This window comes from Sturnira hondurensis, unplaced genomic scaffold (genome assembly GCF_014824575.4).
Source record: "Sturnira hondurensis isolate 20B ecotype Veracruz unplaced genomic scaffold, ASM1482457v3 Scaffold0022136, whole genome shotgun sequence".
NCBI lineage: Eukaryota > Metazoa > Chordata > Mammalia > Chiroptera > Phyllostomidae > Sturnira > Sturnira hondurensis.
In genome coordinates, this window is record NW_028094767.1 from 4688610 (window position 1) to 4704337 (window position 15728).

At 39.5% G+C, this 15728-nt stretch overlaps 1 protein-coding gene across 2 annotated transcripts in view; it reads right to left on the bottom strand.

The window, feature by feature from the left end:
* Positions 1–1445, bottom strand: part of SMAP1 (small ArfGAP 1) — a 147658-nt gene extending 146213 nt beyond the window's left edge. Inside the window, exon 1 of one of the 2 annotated variants that reach the window (XM_037034362.1) lies at positions 1072–1445. In XM_037034362.1, coding sequence (XP_036890257.1) covers positions 1072–1189 — 118 coding nt within the window. In that variant the 5' untranslated portion in view covers positions 1190–1445. The remainder of the gene's footprint in view (positions 1–1071) is intronic. The other variant, XM_037034363.1, reaches the window with a different exon arrangement.
* Positions 1446–15728: the final 14283 nt, after the last annotated feature.

The window sequence follows — 15728 nt, forward strand, 5'->3', positions numbered from 1 at the left end:
GTAAAGCTTCAGGGTCAAATAATAACAGAATTCTTAAATGGTATTCCCAAAGACCGACTTAACTCCTGTTTTGGAGAACTACCTGTTTTCTCACAAACAAGCAAGACCTCTTCCTAACCACATTTAAATATCTGAAACCCTGTTCCCATGAGCTTAATTATAAGACATTAAATATAAATCAGACCTCCAAACCCAAAACATATAGGCTAAAAGCAGAGTACCTCCTCCAAAGGCTGAGGCCAAAAGCCCTCCAACTTAACAAACTAAAATTAGGTTTCTTTCATCTCTGGATCTTTAAAATGTACTTTCAACGTTCATGGGGTACACAAACCTGTGTCCATATAATCTCCCAAACTAAGCTGGTCAGAGGAAATCTATTAAAATCTTCAGGAACATAGCGTACTGTCCAAGAGACTCTTGTAATGAAATTCCTGTTCATTCTGGCTAATAACCAAACTAAAATATACTAATAATAAAGACTCCTCCTTAGTTGTTTTCTTCGGTAAAACTACAACCCACCAAAAAGGACAACCATACTCTTTCTCAAGAAGCAGAAGCAAAAGCAAAAGCCCTATATAAAGCTGTTGGATGAGCAAGCAGGTAGAGCTCCACCTGGGATACCGAGCATCAGAGCCCGGAGGAGGAGGATGAAGTTACCGAGGAGGGTAGAGGCGCGGACCGAGACTTAAGAGTAGCCCCACCCACGGAGGCACCTGTGAGCTACGGCGGGAGAAGGGCATCATCCCCTGTAACTCTCCAATCACTGCCCAGGCCAGTGCTCGATTTCGCCCTCTCAGACTCACCCCGGCCCCAGCCCCGGCCCCATACCGGGTCCGAGCTTCACGACGCGAGCACTGGTTCAACCTCGGGGCCGGAAAGGGAAAAAGGTTGGGGCCAGGGACGGCGCCCGTGGGCGGAGGTGAGTCCATTTGAACCCCGCGCCCCCCTCCCCGTCAGGGCTGGGGCAGACCCGGCACAGCCGCGGCGTCCGCTCCGGCTCCGGGGCGCCGCGGCGACGGGAAGGTCACCGGCAGCAGGAGGCCGGACAAGGGGCGGCGACGACCGCGCTACCTTTGGCCTCGCAGTCCGCGCAGTACTTGTTGTCCTCCTCCCTCAGCAGCTTAGACAGGATGAGCTGGTGCTGCTCGTTCAGCTTCTGAGCCTTCTCCCGGCAGGAACGTGTCGCCATCTCGGCAGTAGGGCGGGGAGCCCGGGACAGCTAAGGCGGCGGCGGGTGCGAGCAGGAGCCGGGCTGGATGAACGCACCTGGAGCCGCCGGGACCGAGGGCTGACCCAGCCTCGGGAAGCGACAGCGGCAGCAGCTGGAACTGGAGGATCGGCGGCGGAGGTGGTGGAAGCGCCGACGTGTCCCGCCTCCTCGCCGGGCCGGCCCCGCACGCTCCGCGAAGCCGGCGAGACCGGAGAGAGGGGGAAGGGCCTGAGCCGTGGCTTCCGGGTGGCACCGCAGGAAGGAACCCAGACGCCTGGCGCACTGCGCATGCGCTGAGCTTCCCGGGAAGCCTGCCAGCCCGCTGTGTTTGTTCAAAGCTAACCCAAGGTGATTCCAGAAAAGTACCTTGCGCTGCCTGCTGTGGGCTTCCCTACTTTTGAAGTGGGACTGTTGTTGAGGGCCTCAGATAAAACCGGTAAGGGAAGATCTTTTACTGAGGGGTGACTTTCACTTGCTTTCTTGACTTTGCCTTTTCTGGCACAGCATTGGAAGTGCAGAAATAAAAGTGACTGGGTGGATTTGTTTATTCATTCGAAGTTTATTCACCAGCGTTTTTTAAACAGGCACCACCCTGGAAGCTAGAGACATGCATAGAAAAAGTAAAGCAGCCTCTTCTAGTGACATGCGTTGAGTTCTAAACTTTGTTAATTATTTTGTGCCCCTAACGACGACCTCATTTAAGCTTAATCACAACCCTGTAATATTATCCTCATTATACAGCTGGGAAAATGAACCATGGAATTTAGTAACTTGCCCAGATTACAGATCTACTCATTGGAGGAGTTGTGATTCAAATCCAAAGTAGTCTGACTGCAGAGTGTAAAACATCTGGCTGTAAGGCTTTCCTTATGGAGCAGAAGGTGTGTTCAAGTTGCCACATGTTGAGCAGTTATCACTTTAACAAGAAGGTGTATAAACAATGAACTTGAATTCATGAGAAAGAAAACCAGGGAAAGAAGACACTTTTGATTAAGCTCCAGAGTGCCCCACTCCAGGATCATGGGATCTGAACCCTGAGTGAGGCAATTTGAATGTTTTGGCATGTCTTACTAGCAATTACTAACATAGGGTTTATGCAATTAGAATAAGCATGGCCCTTGCCTGTGGTGGAGCAAATGCTAATAAAGGCAAATGAGCAAGAACCTGTGTCTTGTTCTTTTTATAGGGCCAATTTCTAGCCTAGGCCCTACATAAAGATGACCCTCCTGCTCACCTAGCCCTATTTTTGACCCAGTCTCAAAAATGTTTGTGGGATTAAACTGAATTGTTGTGGCAGTGAACATGCTGAGTAATTAAATTATGGCTTAAACTGTATCGTTCTGACAAATAATAACTAGGTGGATTCCAGAGTGAATTTCAATAGACAAAAATATATCACGTGGGAGGTAGAACTTTCAAGCCACATCCTGAAAATCAGCTTGATACAGTTGGGGGCCTAGGGAGGGAACTATGGAGCGAGAGCAGCACACAGAAAGCGCAAAGATTTCAAGTGGCTTGGAAAACCGGCTAAAGGACAGGGGTACTACTTAGCACAAGTGACAGGCTGAATAATTCAAGTGTGACCAGATTAAAGAAGACTTGGGGAACCAGACAAAGCAATCTGGCTTTGATGCAGCTGACAATAGAAAATCTGTGGATTCTTCAACTAGAATAAAAAATGGGGAAAAAAAAAGAATCTTCTGGGAAAGTTAGTCTAGCAGTAACCAGTTAACAAACACTGTTTTCAAGTGTTTTCCCCCAGAAAATTCTGCTTTGTGCTGCAAGAACTCAGAAAAAACAGAAGACAGTCTTGCCACCAAGAGTGATCTCAGAAGACATGATGGACTGAAGGATCACAGCAATGTCTAATAGACATACAGGCACACCACATGTGTACTTGAAATTTTTCTAGTAGCCACATGTAAAAATTAAAAAGAAGCAGGTGAGAATAATAGCTTGTTGTATTTAATCCGGTGTATCCAAAATATCATTTCAACATATGAGTAATGTAGAACATTATTGTGAAATATTTTACATTGTTTTCATATTGTCTTCTGTGGTGTGCCCGTATGTCTATTAGACATTGCTGTGATCCTTCAGTCCATCATGTAGATCATTTCTTGGTGGCAAGCCTGTCTTCTTTTTTTTCTGAGTTCTTGCAGCACAAAGCAGAATTTTCTGGGGGAAAACACTCGAAAACAGTGCTTGTTAACTGGTTACTGCTGGACTAACTTTCCCAGAAGATTCTCTCTTTTTTTTCCATGCTATTATTCTAGTTGAAGAATCCACAGGTTTTCAGCTAATTTGAACTTCAACTAACTGCACCTGGAGGGCTCAATGGCCACATGTGGTTAGTGGCAGTATTATTGAACATTGCTGCTCTAGATTGTCAACCTAGAGGCTATTAAAATATAAATTTAAGTTGATTATTTATTAAGGATGTAACAGGAAGAGCAGAATAGAAGATACTGATACCAAAACCATCTTGGGAGGAAAATAACATTTCATTCATTCAGCAGTGTTTACTAAACACTGAGTTCTCCGATAATCAGAATCTTACATATATTATGGTCTAGTAGAAACACAAACATGTCAACAGAAAAATTAACAGCCGCGTTGTATAGTCTAGAGCACATATCAAGTGCACTAGGGGTCGAATATACGGTGAGAAAAGGAGACCAGACTTTGAATTGTAAGCACATAATGTAATAGACAAATGATGTATTATGAAAGCGTACACTTAAAACTTACGTAATGTTATTAACTAACGCCACCACAATAAATTTAATTAAAAAATAAAGTGTCCTAGGAACAAAAGGAATAGAATATAAGTAGCCTGGAAAACACAGGGCAGGCTTCACTGAGTATGTGCTACTTAAACTTCTTTTAGCAGGTACAGGAATTTTCAAGTGAGAGAGAAGGACAAGGAATACCTTTAAAAAATTGTGTGGACTTCTGAAAATATGCAGTGATGTGCTGGAAGTAGTCAGGATATGAAGCAACAAGAGCCTAGAATGTGCATGGAGAACAGGTAGGTAGGAAGGGAAACAACGTGGAGAGGTAGATTGGCGCCAGGAGGTTAAGAACTTTGTAACCAAACTGCATAGTTTGAATTTTAATCCTGGGCATAAAGAGCCAGCAGAAGCTTTTACACTGAGAAAAGACCTGATTAGCTTTGTTTTCTGAAACCTTAGTGGCAGGCTGGAGAACATGGGAGGGGGGAAATGTTATCAGGGAAACAGATTACAAACAGTGCTATTGTAATAACAGCCCAAACAAGATATGTTGAAGGCCTATTTTAAGCCAGTAGCATACCGTTTAGAAGAGACAGAATCAAATGATGTTTTAAAATTAGAAACAGCAAGATTTGGCAGCTAACTGTATGTGGCAGTTGAGTTAAAGGAGGTGAGAATAACACCAAGGTTTCTAAGTTAGGAGACAGGTGAATGGTGATGCCATTAATCCAGATCAAGAATAGATGGGACAGTACAGGTTTGGGGTCAGAGGAGAAAAGGTGTGTGTTTGAGGTCACGTGAAGTTTAAGGTGTCCATAGGACACCCAGTTCCGTTTGACTAATAGCACATGGTCTATTTCTAAGGAGAAAGTGCTGGTGAAACTCTTTTGGAAGGCATCTACATTTAAATGGCCATAGAAGCCATTGGGTAGATGATATTCCTCTAAAGAAAGTATATAGACTAGAAAGAGGAGAATCCCAAGCACAAAACTCTGGGAATTGCCAGCTAACTGAGGAATGGACAGAGAAGGGGGCACCACTGAAAAGACAGGTGAAGCATGTCCAGGTAGAGAACCAGAAGCCATGGAGGAGTGGTTTCTGAGAGGTACAGGTGAAAACCAATGCCAGCTCCTCCAGAAAAAGTAGTTATTTCAGTTCTGGTCAATATATACAACATGTAGTCGGGGGTTCATTGTTTTCCTTTACAACTGGCCTCTAGCCCAGAAACAAGGAAAGTGAAATCATCTGGTGAGGCTTCCCAGGGACTGCAATTATCTGGTATTTCAGTAAAATGATGAGGGAAGGATGGGAATGGTTTGGGGGTGGGAGTAAGGGGAGAAGGAAGGAATAAGAAGCAAAGAAACAAATGAATAAAGGGTAAGTATAAGGATAAGAAGCACTGCTAGGGTTAACTGTGAATGTAAGGTAAGGGAAAGGTCCAACCAAGATACGTGCAGGAGGGTAAAGCCAGAGCAGCTAAATGCATACAGGTTCCTTTGAGGCCAGAGGTGATTTGGTGTCCTTAGGAAATGGATGATAACAGCTTAAGAAGGGAACCTAGTGACCTAGAGTACCTATCTTTCAGAGGGAAGTAGTAACATCAGATGAGGTCCAGATGTCAAAGGTGTCTTCGGAGATGCTTGAAGGCTGGGGAGTGAGGTCAAAGGTCTGTCTCCACAGATTTTTAGAGAGCTAACGGTCCTTTCAACTCAAATCCTGTTTCCAGTTGGAAGAAAAAGATGATGAAACAGGTTTAGAGAGTTGTGGTATACCAGAATAAAGCTGGTATATCACAGAGGACAAAGGAAAAGAGGAAAAGTGGGGGAGTGGGGACATAGGAAAAAAGGTGGGCGGAGTGAAAGCGACAAGAGTGATCGTGTGTGTGTGAGTGTGTGTGTGTGCACAGATGGATGTCTGATGAGAGCAGGAGGTATGGACAACTGTGAGAACGGGGGTAGCAGTCAAAAGAGCCACTGCTTTTTAATCTCCTACTGTGAGTTGATAATCCTCACATACCAGCTCTTTGAAGTAAACCATATTATACTCATTATTTGTATTAGAGAGCAGCAGCCAGAATGGGCTAACTCATGTTGAGTAACAACCCCCAAATCTTGAAGACTTCAAATAATAGAAGTTTAATTCTTGGTCATACTACATGTTCCTGGGGTTGGTAAGGATTCTGTTCCATGTTGTCTTTTCTCAGGGACCAGAGTGACAAGGTCTCTGTCATGTTTCAGGGAAAAGGCAACAAGGTGAGTCTCTGACAGGTTTCTCCTTAAGAATGGCACGTGTCTACTTCAAAACTCAATCCACTGCCCAAACAAGTGCACTACACATCCTAATATCAAGGGAACCAGAAATGTAACCCTAACACATACCTAGAAAGAGAAATGAAATATCACTGAACAGCACAGAAATTGGCTCAGAGATGAGTGCTTTGTTGAAAGCAGCCTAGATATTAAGTAACATAACTGGTATTTGTGGTTAGATGTTTTTGGCATTAAAGGCTCTGCTGTTCTCATGAGCCATGATGCTACCTGGGATGGAAGACAGTAGAACAGGTTAGATCCAGCAATGACAAGAATTAGAGGCCACGTGTTTTGAGGCAAGAGGAACACAAACATGGAGCTACGTAAACAGATAGCCCACACACCAAAAAGAGAGGAAGCCCAGGATAGACTTAGATTTTATTTTTGTTTTGTTTTTGAAAGTCACATCAAGGAATGTTAGTATGTATGTGTGGTTCCTAAAAACTCTGCTCAACTGGAATGGGGAGCCTTCTTTTGGTCTTTGCTTAGATACCAGTGGGCTCTGCTCAGCGTGGGCCGAGTGGGGTCTCTGTTGCAGAAATGTAACTTCCACACACTTCTTTCCCTCCCCCTTCAGAAGTGACTTATTTCTAGATATGCAATACTGAGTAAGAATATATTCTACAAGAGCCAACATTATACTGCTTAATGTAGAGAAACATGATTTTCAAATTATGTAACCTCATCTTTCTACATCTAGTGCAGAAACACTGAGATTTTTTTTAGGGGTCATATGGGCAACCAGTGTCCTCAGTCACAAAAATACCTGATATAAGGATCCAGAAGAGTATGTTCAACTCATACAATCCTTTGCTGGAGACAGAATGACCAACACACATGTGTATCTGAAGGCAGATACCTGGTGGAAGCCCAGTTTGGGCTTTGGCAACTCTAGGCTTTCAGCATTTTATTGAAGCAGAAATAAACAACTCTAAGACAAATTTCCTGAATCCGCCCCTTCCTATTATCCTCTACACTCCCAATCCACCAGTCTTTTCACAGGAACACTGACTCTTCCTCCATTCATGTATTCATCTCAACAATATATTTTTTAGTTCCTTCTATGTTTTTGATACTGTGCTCAGTACTAGAGATAAAAATTAGTGAACACAACAGTCCTGGTCCATCTTTCATTTCTATAATGGTCCATTGTCTCTATTCATACATTAGGTTCCCACACTGTCTCCTCATGTGAGATTTCCAGAGCCCCCACTGCTAACACACATGGCAAACCCTTAATAAATATTGGGCTGGCCAAATAGTCTGTTAGGTTTGTTCTGTGCAATGGCTCTAGTAGTATTAAGTTATTTTTAGCTTCATTCAAAAACAGTTGTGTTAGATTGTATTGTAACAGCTCTCATATCAGCGTGCATTTAAAAAACATCAAAATTGGTGAATTTTTGCACAGCCATTTTAATACCAAAGATGGAAGGAAAAGCAACATTTTTGCTGTATAAATTATGCTTTATCATTTCAAGAAAGGTGAAAATGCAACTGAAGCCCAAAACAAGATTTGTACAGTATACAGAAGCTGCTGTGACTGATCAAACATGTAGAAAGTTTGTGAAGTTTCTTGGTACTATTGACATTTTGATCAAATGATTCTTTGCTGTGGGGCTGTCTTATGCACTGGAAGATGTTTAGCAGCACCCCTGGCCTCTGCCCACTAGAAGCCAATAGTGAGAGATAGACGACACACTCAGAATATCCAAATCAATAAAGTTATTAGTGAAAGTAAAAAAAATGTTTCTTTTATTTTACGGAAAAAATGTAACAGACTTTTTGGCCAACCGAATATTTATGGACTGAAGGAATGAAAAAATAAAATTAAATATAGGGTCTTATATGTGAAAACATACAGTTTCTGCAAGCAAAATTAAGAAGCAAAACTTTTAAGCAGTTTTTTAGAAAGGGAATCTAATGCACAAATCCTCTGTTTATATCACTGCTAACTCACTCCTGAACTCTGTCAAGTTATATTTTATTTACTGTTATCCATTTTCCCTACTTAATAGTAGATTTCCCAGAGTTTCTGCATCTTGATTTAGAAAGAGAACTTCTAATTAAAAATATACACCTAACATCGAAATTTAAAATAAGAACAACAACAAAATTAACCTGGGATGGATTCTAACCAGGGGCACTGTACTTCCACTAATTTGGCCTTTTTGGCAGTAACATAATTTAACTCAACCGAGCCCAGTTATTTGAGGGAAGACTTAGAAATAAGTGAATAAAGGCAGTTTCACCCTGTTTAATGAGAGGACATAAACTCAAGTTGAAAGATGTATGTTCTGCCTTTTTAAGGGTGTAGTGGGCATGCATTGTTTTGACCTTCCCAGGATCATCCCTCCTTCTCCAGCATCGGTGCCCTAGTTTTCCTCTATTGAATCCAGTTTTGAAGGAGGAACTCTCAACCCTCCCAACCAAGGTCACTGTACTTCCCCTGGCCACGTGACTAAATTAGGCCACTTCGGTACTTTCCTCTTTTTTTTTTCCAATTTTTTTATTTAATTATTTTTCAAGTACAGTTTTCAGTCTACTACTCCCATCCCATCCCACCCCCCGGTACTTTCCTCTTGAAAGCTGAACTTGAGAGGAGTAACACAAAGACAGAAATAGCTGGAGAGCCTTCTTCCCTATGGACGTCTATTCATATATTCGATCCCGTTCCCTTGATCCTTGCAGCTGCTCTGGTTCCTGTCCCTTCTGAGGACTAGCTTTTTCGCCTTCCCGTAGATTCTCTGACTAATCCCACTAAGTCCTCCAATGGATTCTTCATTTGTCTGTTAGATATTAAAAGTCAAATTAAAACTTATTCATGTACAGCACCAAAATTTTTTATAATGAGTGTGTACCATTTGATGGTAGTCAAGGGGGCGTGTTCTCAAAGAGCTTAGCTTCTTTTCCTGTCTTTAAAGGTATCTGTTCCTTTTCTTTTAGGACTTTGAAGTGGAAACCTGGCTGAGATGAGACATTTTACATATGGCATTTTCTGCCATTCTCAATTCTTGACCTTTTTGCCGCAACAGTGCATATCATCTTAGTAATTTTAAACTGAAAGTAGCATCATTTTAGGAGAAAGGGAGAAATGAAATAGGCATAGGTTTTTCCTTAATTGTTTTTTAAATAAACTTATATATGTTTTAAAGTATAGGATAGGCAGCAGATGCACTGACCAAAAAAAAAAATTGAAAATCTGACTTTATTAAAATTAAAAAATTTTACCCTTCAAAATACAACATTAAGAAAATGAGAAGGCATCATATACCTTAAACTTACGTAATGTTATGTGTTGATTACACCTCAAAAAAGCTGAAGGGGAAGGAAAATATAAATTCTAGAAAATATATTTTTTAAAAAATGAAAAGGCAAGCTATAGATTTTGAGCAAGTATTTTTGAGAGATGATGAATACAAAATACTTGTTTAGGGAATATAAAAAGAACTCTTACAAGTCAATAATAAAAAGAAATAGCCTACTCTAACCAGGTAGCTCAGCTGGTTAAAGCATCATCCCTGATGGAGACACATCCAAGAATCAACCAATCAATACATAAATAAGTGGAACAACAAATCCGTACCTCTTTCTCTCCCCTGCTTTCTCTCTAAAATCTGTTTTTAAAAAAAGAAAAATAACTCCCTTCCCTAATCCTACAGCAATAGCAACATGTGTCCAATTCTAATCTCAATTTTCCCCAAAAGTCCCCTTAGATTGTTCCTGCCCTTGTGGATCAATTCTGTCTATAAATTCCTATTGACGTCATAATTATACCAATTTTGAACTTGTGTGTGTGTGTATATACCGTTGGCTTTACATAAAAACACCTTTTTCTCACAACTGGATTGCAAATTCCTTTGAACTGCATCTTATACCTCTTTAACAAAATGGCAAAGAAGATGAACAAAACAGTGTTCTTAAGAATGTTACTGGGAAGACACTGCCTCCCAAATAAATGGGTGATTCTAGTAAGATGCTGTTTAAAGCTTAAGTCCAGGGTACCATGGGAAAACAGTGTACAGGCTCCAAATTTGTTATTTTTGCTATTATAGTTTGGGTTCTTTTGTTTGTATTTGTTTTTTAGTTGAGCAAGATGAGGTCAGAGAAGCCGACCTCTAAATTAAAACTGCAGTGAGAGGTAAAAATAACCAGACAAGGAGTGTGGGGAATGGAAAAGGCAGTGTGAGGTGAGATTTTACAAGCACGTACGGAGGAAAGAGAGAACCTGTTTCTTTAGGAATTCCTAGTTAATCAGAGGATTTAATCTAGCTGGAGGAGAGTGAGAGAAGATCGATAGTTAATCTAGACCAGTGATTTTCAACTGGTATGCTGCAGAGGCACATTGGTGTGCTGCAAGAATTTTTAAAATACACAGTATCTGACTATTCAGTCACAGGCACTGACCTCTTTTCCCTTAGACTATCAAATTAAAAAAATGACAACAGCCAATGCAACAATAGCCATCCAGTGTGAATGAATCAAAATTACAGCAAATTTTTTTTTGTGAGATCGGGGAAAAAAACACAATTTTTTGCTGTGGGACAGAATCTTAGTAGTTTATGTGTGACATGAGGTGTTTTTTTTTTTTTTTAAGGTTGAAAATTACTGATCTAGACCAGTTAATTCAAGGACTTAATCTACCTGGAGAATAGTGAGATTCAAGGCTAGGAAATTCAATGCTGAAAAAGTTGTCTCTGTGTTCTTTTGGAGGTAGGGATTGGCCCAGTCCTGGTAGGGTGGAAGGAGCCTTCTCCCCAAGGTCAGGGTGGGGGCAAAGAGCTTGGGAGGACACCCCATGGTCCTCGTTCCCTCAACTGCAAGGACTCCTGTGCTATAATATCCTGTCACCTTTGTTCGACCCACGAAGGAAAGGCCTGCAAAGGGACTTTAGTCATGGCCTCTACGTTGAAAAATGAACAAAGGCGTTTCTGTGAAAACAAGAGGTCAGAGTTTCTGTTTTCTCTTGTCTAAAGCTATAAAACTAAAATCAGGTAATTGAGTGTCAACAACTACAATGAGCCCAATTTCAAACAGTGACAAAGAATTACAGGCTTGTTCCTACGCAGCAGCCACACTGTGAACACTGTGGTTAGTGAAAGTAATTTTACAAGCAAGCTACCAAACAAATGCTTCTCAGTATGTGATTTTTTTTAAATAAAAATGTATATAATCTGCAATCAACCTACAGTACTAATTAGACCCTTCTCAAATCTCACAGATGGTTGGTCAACCTCACTTTAGAAAAGACCAGCTGTTTTGTAGCAAACTCATGGGAATAAAAAGACAAAAATAAGTTTACTCCACCAAGCTATTCTCATGTGGGCTCCTGGGGAGACAACAAGCATTTCAGTGATGCATCTAACATAGAATTTTCTTTAGAAATATCTGAAGCTCTAATAAACCAGATCCTGCTGTGGGAGTAAATTAATCCCAAATACAAGTAAGGCATTTGCAAAGTACAGTTAACTCTTTCAAGTCTCCTGTTCACAAAACAAATATCTTGAAACAGCCAGTAAATGGTGAGATGAAATTGAATAGAGGGCAAGAGAAACATTTCTAGTTACAGTGGTCATTTGGGAAAAATCTAAATGTGCTCCCAAGTGACCTATTTACATTTAAATAGTTCAGAGGTGACAGAAAACAGCTCATTACATCTTTCAGGGATCCTCCACCTGTTTCTGGCCTGAGCTGTCTCCGGCAATGATTAATTCAGAATTGTGCAAAAACTTAACTTTCCTTCCTGCTAACACATTCTCACGCATTTCAACTGTGAGGCCATTTAACAAGCAGTAAATTCACAAAGGTAATTTCCTATGAGGTTAGCCTTAGTGTTTTTTCACCTTCCAAGAAGATGGATAGCTGGATAGATCGATAGATGATAGATAGATAGATAGATAGATAGATAAGTAGATAGATTTATTGATAGACAGACATATGTGTGTGTGTATATATATATATATATATAATGCATAATAGTCTTAGTAACTAAGATTCAAGTAAGGGCAGTGACTCATGTTTCGTGCGTTAAAAGACAAGCAAAAGAGAGGACAGGCAGAGAAATTGAATATGATTAAATTTAATTTTAGAAATATTTCAACTGGAAATGAGTTCAATGAAGAATCTGCATGTATTTATACAAAATTACAAAAATGTTGGGAACATTTGTAAATGTCCAGCAATAAGTAAATTGAGTAAATGTCCTAAATGTCCAGCAATAAGTAAATTGATATGTATGACAGAGCCACATAATGGACGAGCATACAAATATTAAAATGAGTTATATGAAGAATTTATATAACATGTAACTATATAATCATAATTATATTCTAATCTGTTGAGAAAAATCTGGAAGGAAACATAACACAATGGTAACAGTAGTAGACTATAAAAGGAATGATGACCAATTATTTTCTCTTTGTAAAAAAAATTTCAAATTTTCACAAACAGCATATGCCAATTTTATCATCTCAAAATGGTCCACATTATACCTTGGCTGGTGTAGCTCAGTGGATTGAGCGCGGGCCTGCAAACTAAGGGATCGTGATTCGATTCCCAGTCAGGGCACATGCCTGGGTTGCAGGCCAGTTCCCAGCAGGGGACTCACGAGAAGCAACCATATATTGATATTTCTCTCCCTCTCTCCTTCTCTTCTCCTCTAAAGATAAATGAATAAAAAACTGTTTGAAAAAAAATGGCCACATTAAAAAAAAAAGTATATGTTTAAAACATTATTTTTCAAGCATGGTTCACATACAACATTATATTTCTTTCAAGTATACAATATAGTAATTAAACATTTCTTTTTATTAAACTTATTGGGATAACCAATAAGTTTAATATAGTTAATAACATATAAGTTTCAGGTGTACAACTTTACAACATTTGTATATGTCACTGTGTGCTCACCATTCAAAGGCTAGTCTCTTCTGTCACCATGTATTTGACCCCCATTACCCACTTCTTTCCCCACCCTCATTTCCCCTCTGGTACCCATCATTCTCTTATCTGTATCTATGAGTTTGTTTCCTTTGTTCATTTCATTTCCTTTTTAATAAGTTGTATCTATCTTTTTATTTTTATTAAATTTATTGGAGTGACATTGTTTAATAGGGTCCTAGAGGTTTCAAGTGTACGTTACTGTGGTACATAATCTGTATATTGCACAGTGTGCCCACCACCCACAGTCAAGTCTTTTTTCATCACCATATATTTGGCCCCCTTCATCCTCTACCACCTCCCACCCCCTTCCCTCTGATAACCACCATACTGTTGTCTTTCTGTATCTCTGAGTTTCAGTTTTATAGCTCACATATGAGTGAAATCATTCAGTGCTTATCCTTTTCTGTCTGACTTATTTCACTTAGCATGATATTCTCAAGGTCCATCCACATTGTCACAAATGGCAGTATTTCATCTTTTCTTATGGGCTGAGTAGTATTGCATTGTTTATATATACCATATCTTCTTTATCCAATCATCGATTAAAGGACACTTGGGTTATTTCCATGTCTTGTGAATAAGGGTGCAGTGAACATAGGGGCACATATACCTTTATAAATAACTGTTTTCATATTTTTGAGGTACATACCCAGAAGAGGGATTGCTGGATCACGTGGTAGCTCTATTCTTAACTTTTTGAGGAACCTCCATACCGTTTTCCATAGTAGTCGCACCAATTTACATTTCTACCAGCAGTGTGTGAAGGGTCCTGTTTTCACACATTCTCTCCAACGCTTGTTATTTCTTGTTTTGTTGATGATAGCCATTTTAACAGGTGTGAGGTGGCATCTCATTGTGGTTTTGATTTGTATTTCCCTTATAACTAGTGATGTTGAGAATCTTTTTATATTTCTGTTTAAATACCTTATAAGTTATCATCTCAATGAGCCTATTACCCATTTGACACCATACATAGTTATAATATTATTGACTATATTCCCTATCCTATACTTTACATCCTGTGACTATTTTAATAACTGGCAATTTGTGTCTCTTAATAGCTTTCACCTTTTTGCCCTTCCCTCAATCCCCCAAAATACATTTTATAATAAAATTTATATTTCATAGTTTACCAAAACTAAATTCAATGATTATAGAACCTATAAAGCTTTAGTTTCCATGATACTTTTATATTTATTCTCTATTATCTATAGTAATTGAGACCTTAACACATAATTTATTTCATATCAAGTCAAGCCAAGTGTTAGCTCACTTTTCACAACATTATATTAAAACCAACAAATATTTTTATAGAAATAGAATAATTCCCAAATGTAATTTTCTTTATGATTGGTCAAAAAATGAATCTTATAGATGTCATAATTTTTTAAAATCTATGGAAATTATTGTGTTCAAAGTATTTAAAATCCCTCAAAGTGCTACGTTACCTTACTAATTTCCCATGTAACATTTTAAACCTTTAAAACTGTCCATGTAGCCAATACTCAGAACCCATCCTCTTTTAATCCCCAATCTCAGTCCCATTTTCTTGCTTCCAACTTTCCAGAAAGAAAAAAAAATGAGAAAAAGAAACCTGAGTATATCAGGCTTTGACTCTCTCAACAGCTCATTCTCATACTCAGGTTCAGCTAAGTATTTGCATTATTCAACACTAAATGAAAATACTGGTCCATTTATTCCAAAAAGCAAGAAAAATGCAGTTAAAGGTACTAAAATATAAAGCTTTCTCCATTAAGAATATTTTACTAGGGTTCCGGCCAAGATGGAAGCATAGATAGAAATGCTTCGCTCTCTTAAAACCAAAAGAAGGATAACAACCAATTTAAAAACAAAAGCAAACAGAACTGCCAGATAATCAAACTGCGTGTAAGTCCAACAACCAAGGAGTTAAAGAAACATTCATCTGCACTGGTGTGCTGAGACAAAAAATATGGCCCAAATGAAAGAACAGATCAAAACTCCAGAAAAAAAACTAAGCAGTGAGGAGATAGACAATCCATCAGATGCAGAGTTCAAAACACTGGTAATCAGAATGCTCACAAAACTGATTGAACTCAGTTGCAAAATGAAGGAAGAAATTAAGGCTATACAAAGTGAAATAAAAGAAAATATACAGGGAAACAACAGTGAACGGAAGGAAACTGGGGCTCAAATCAATGATTTGGAACAAAAGGAAGACATAAACATCCAACCAGAACAGAATGAAAAAACAAGAATTCAAAAAAAAAATGAGTAGAGGATTAGGAACCTATGGGACAACTTTAAAAGCTCCAACATCCAACTCATAGGGGAACCAGAAGGAGAAAAGGAAGAGCGAGAAATTGAAAACTTTTTGGAACAAATAATCAAGGAGAACTTCACCAATCTGGTAAAAGAAATAGACTTCCAGGAAGTCCAGGAAGCTGAGAGAGTTCCAAAGAAGTTGGATCCAAGGAGGAACACACCAAGACCCATGATAATTAAGTTACCCAAGATGAAAGATAAGGAGAGAATGTTAAAAGCAGCAAGAGGAAA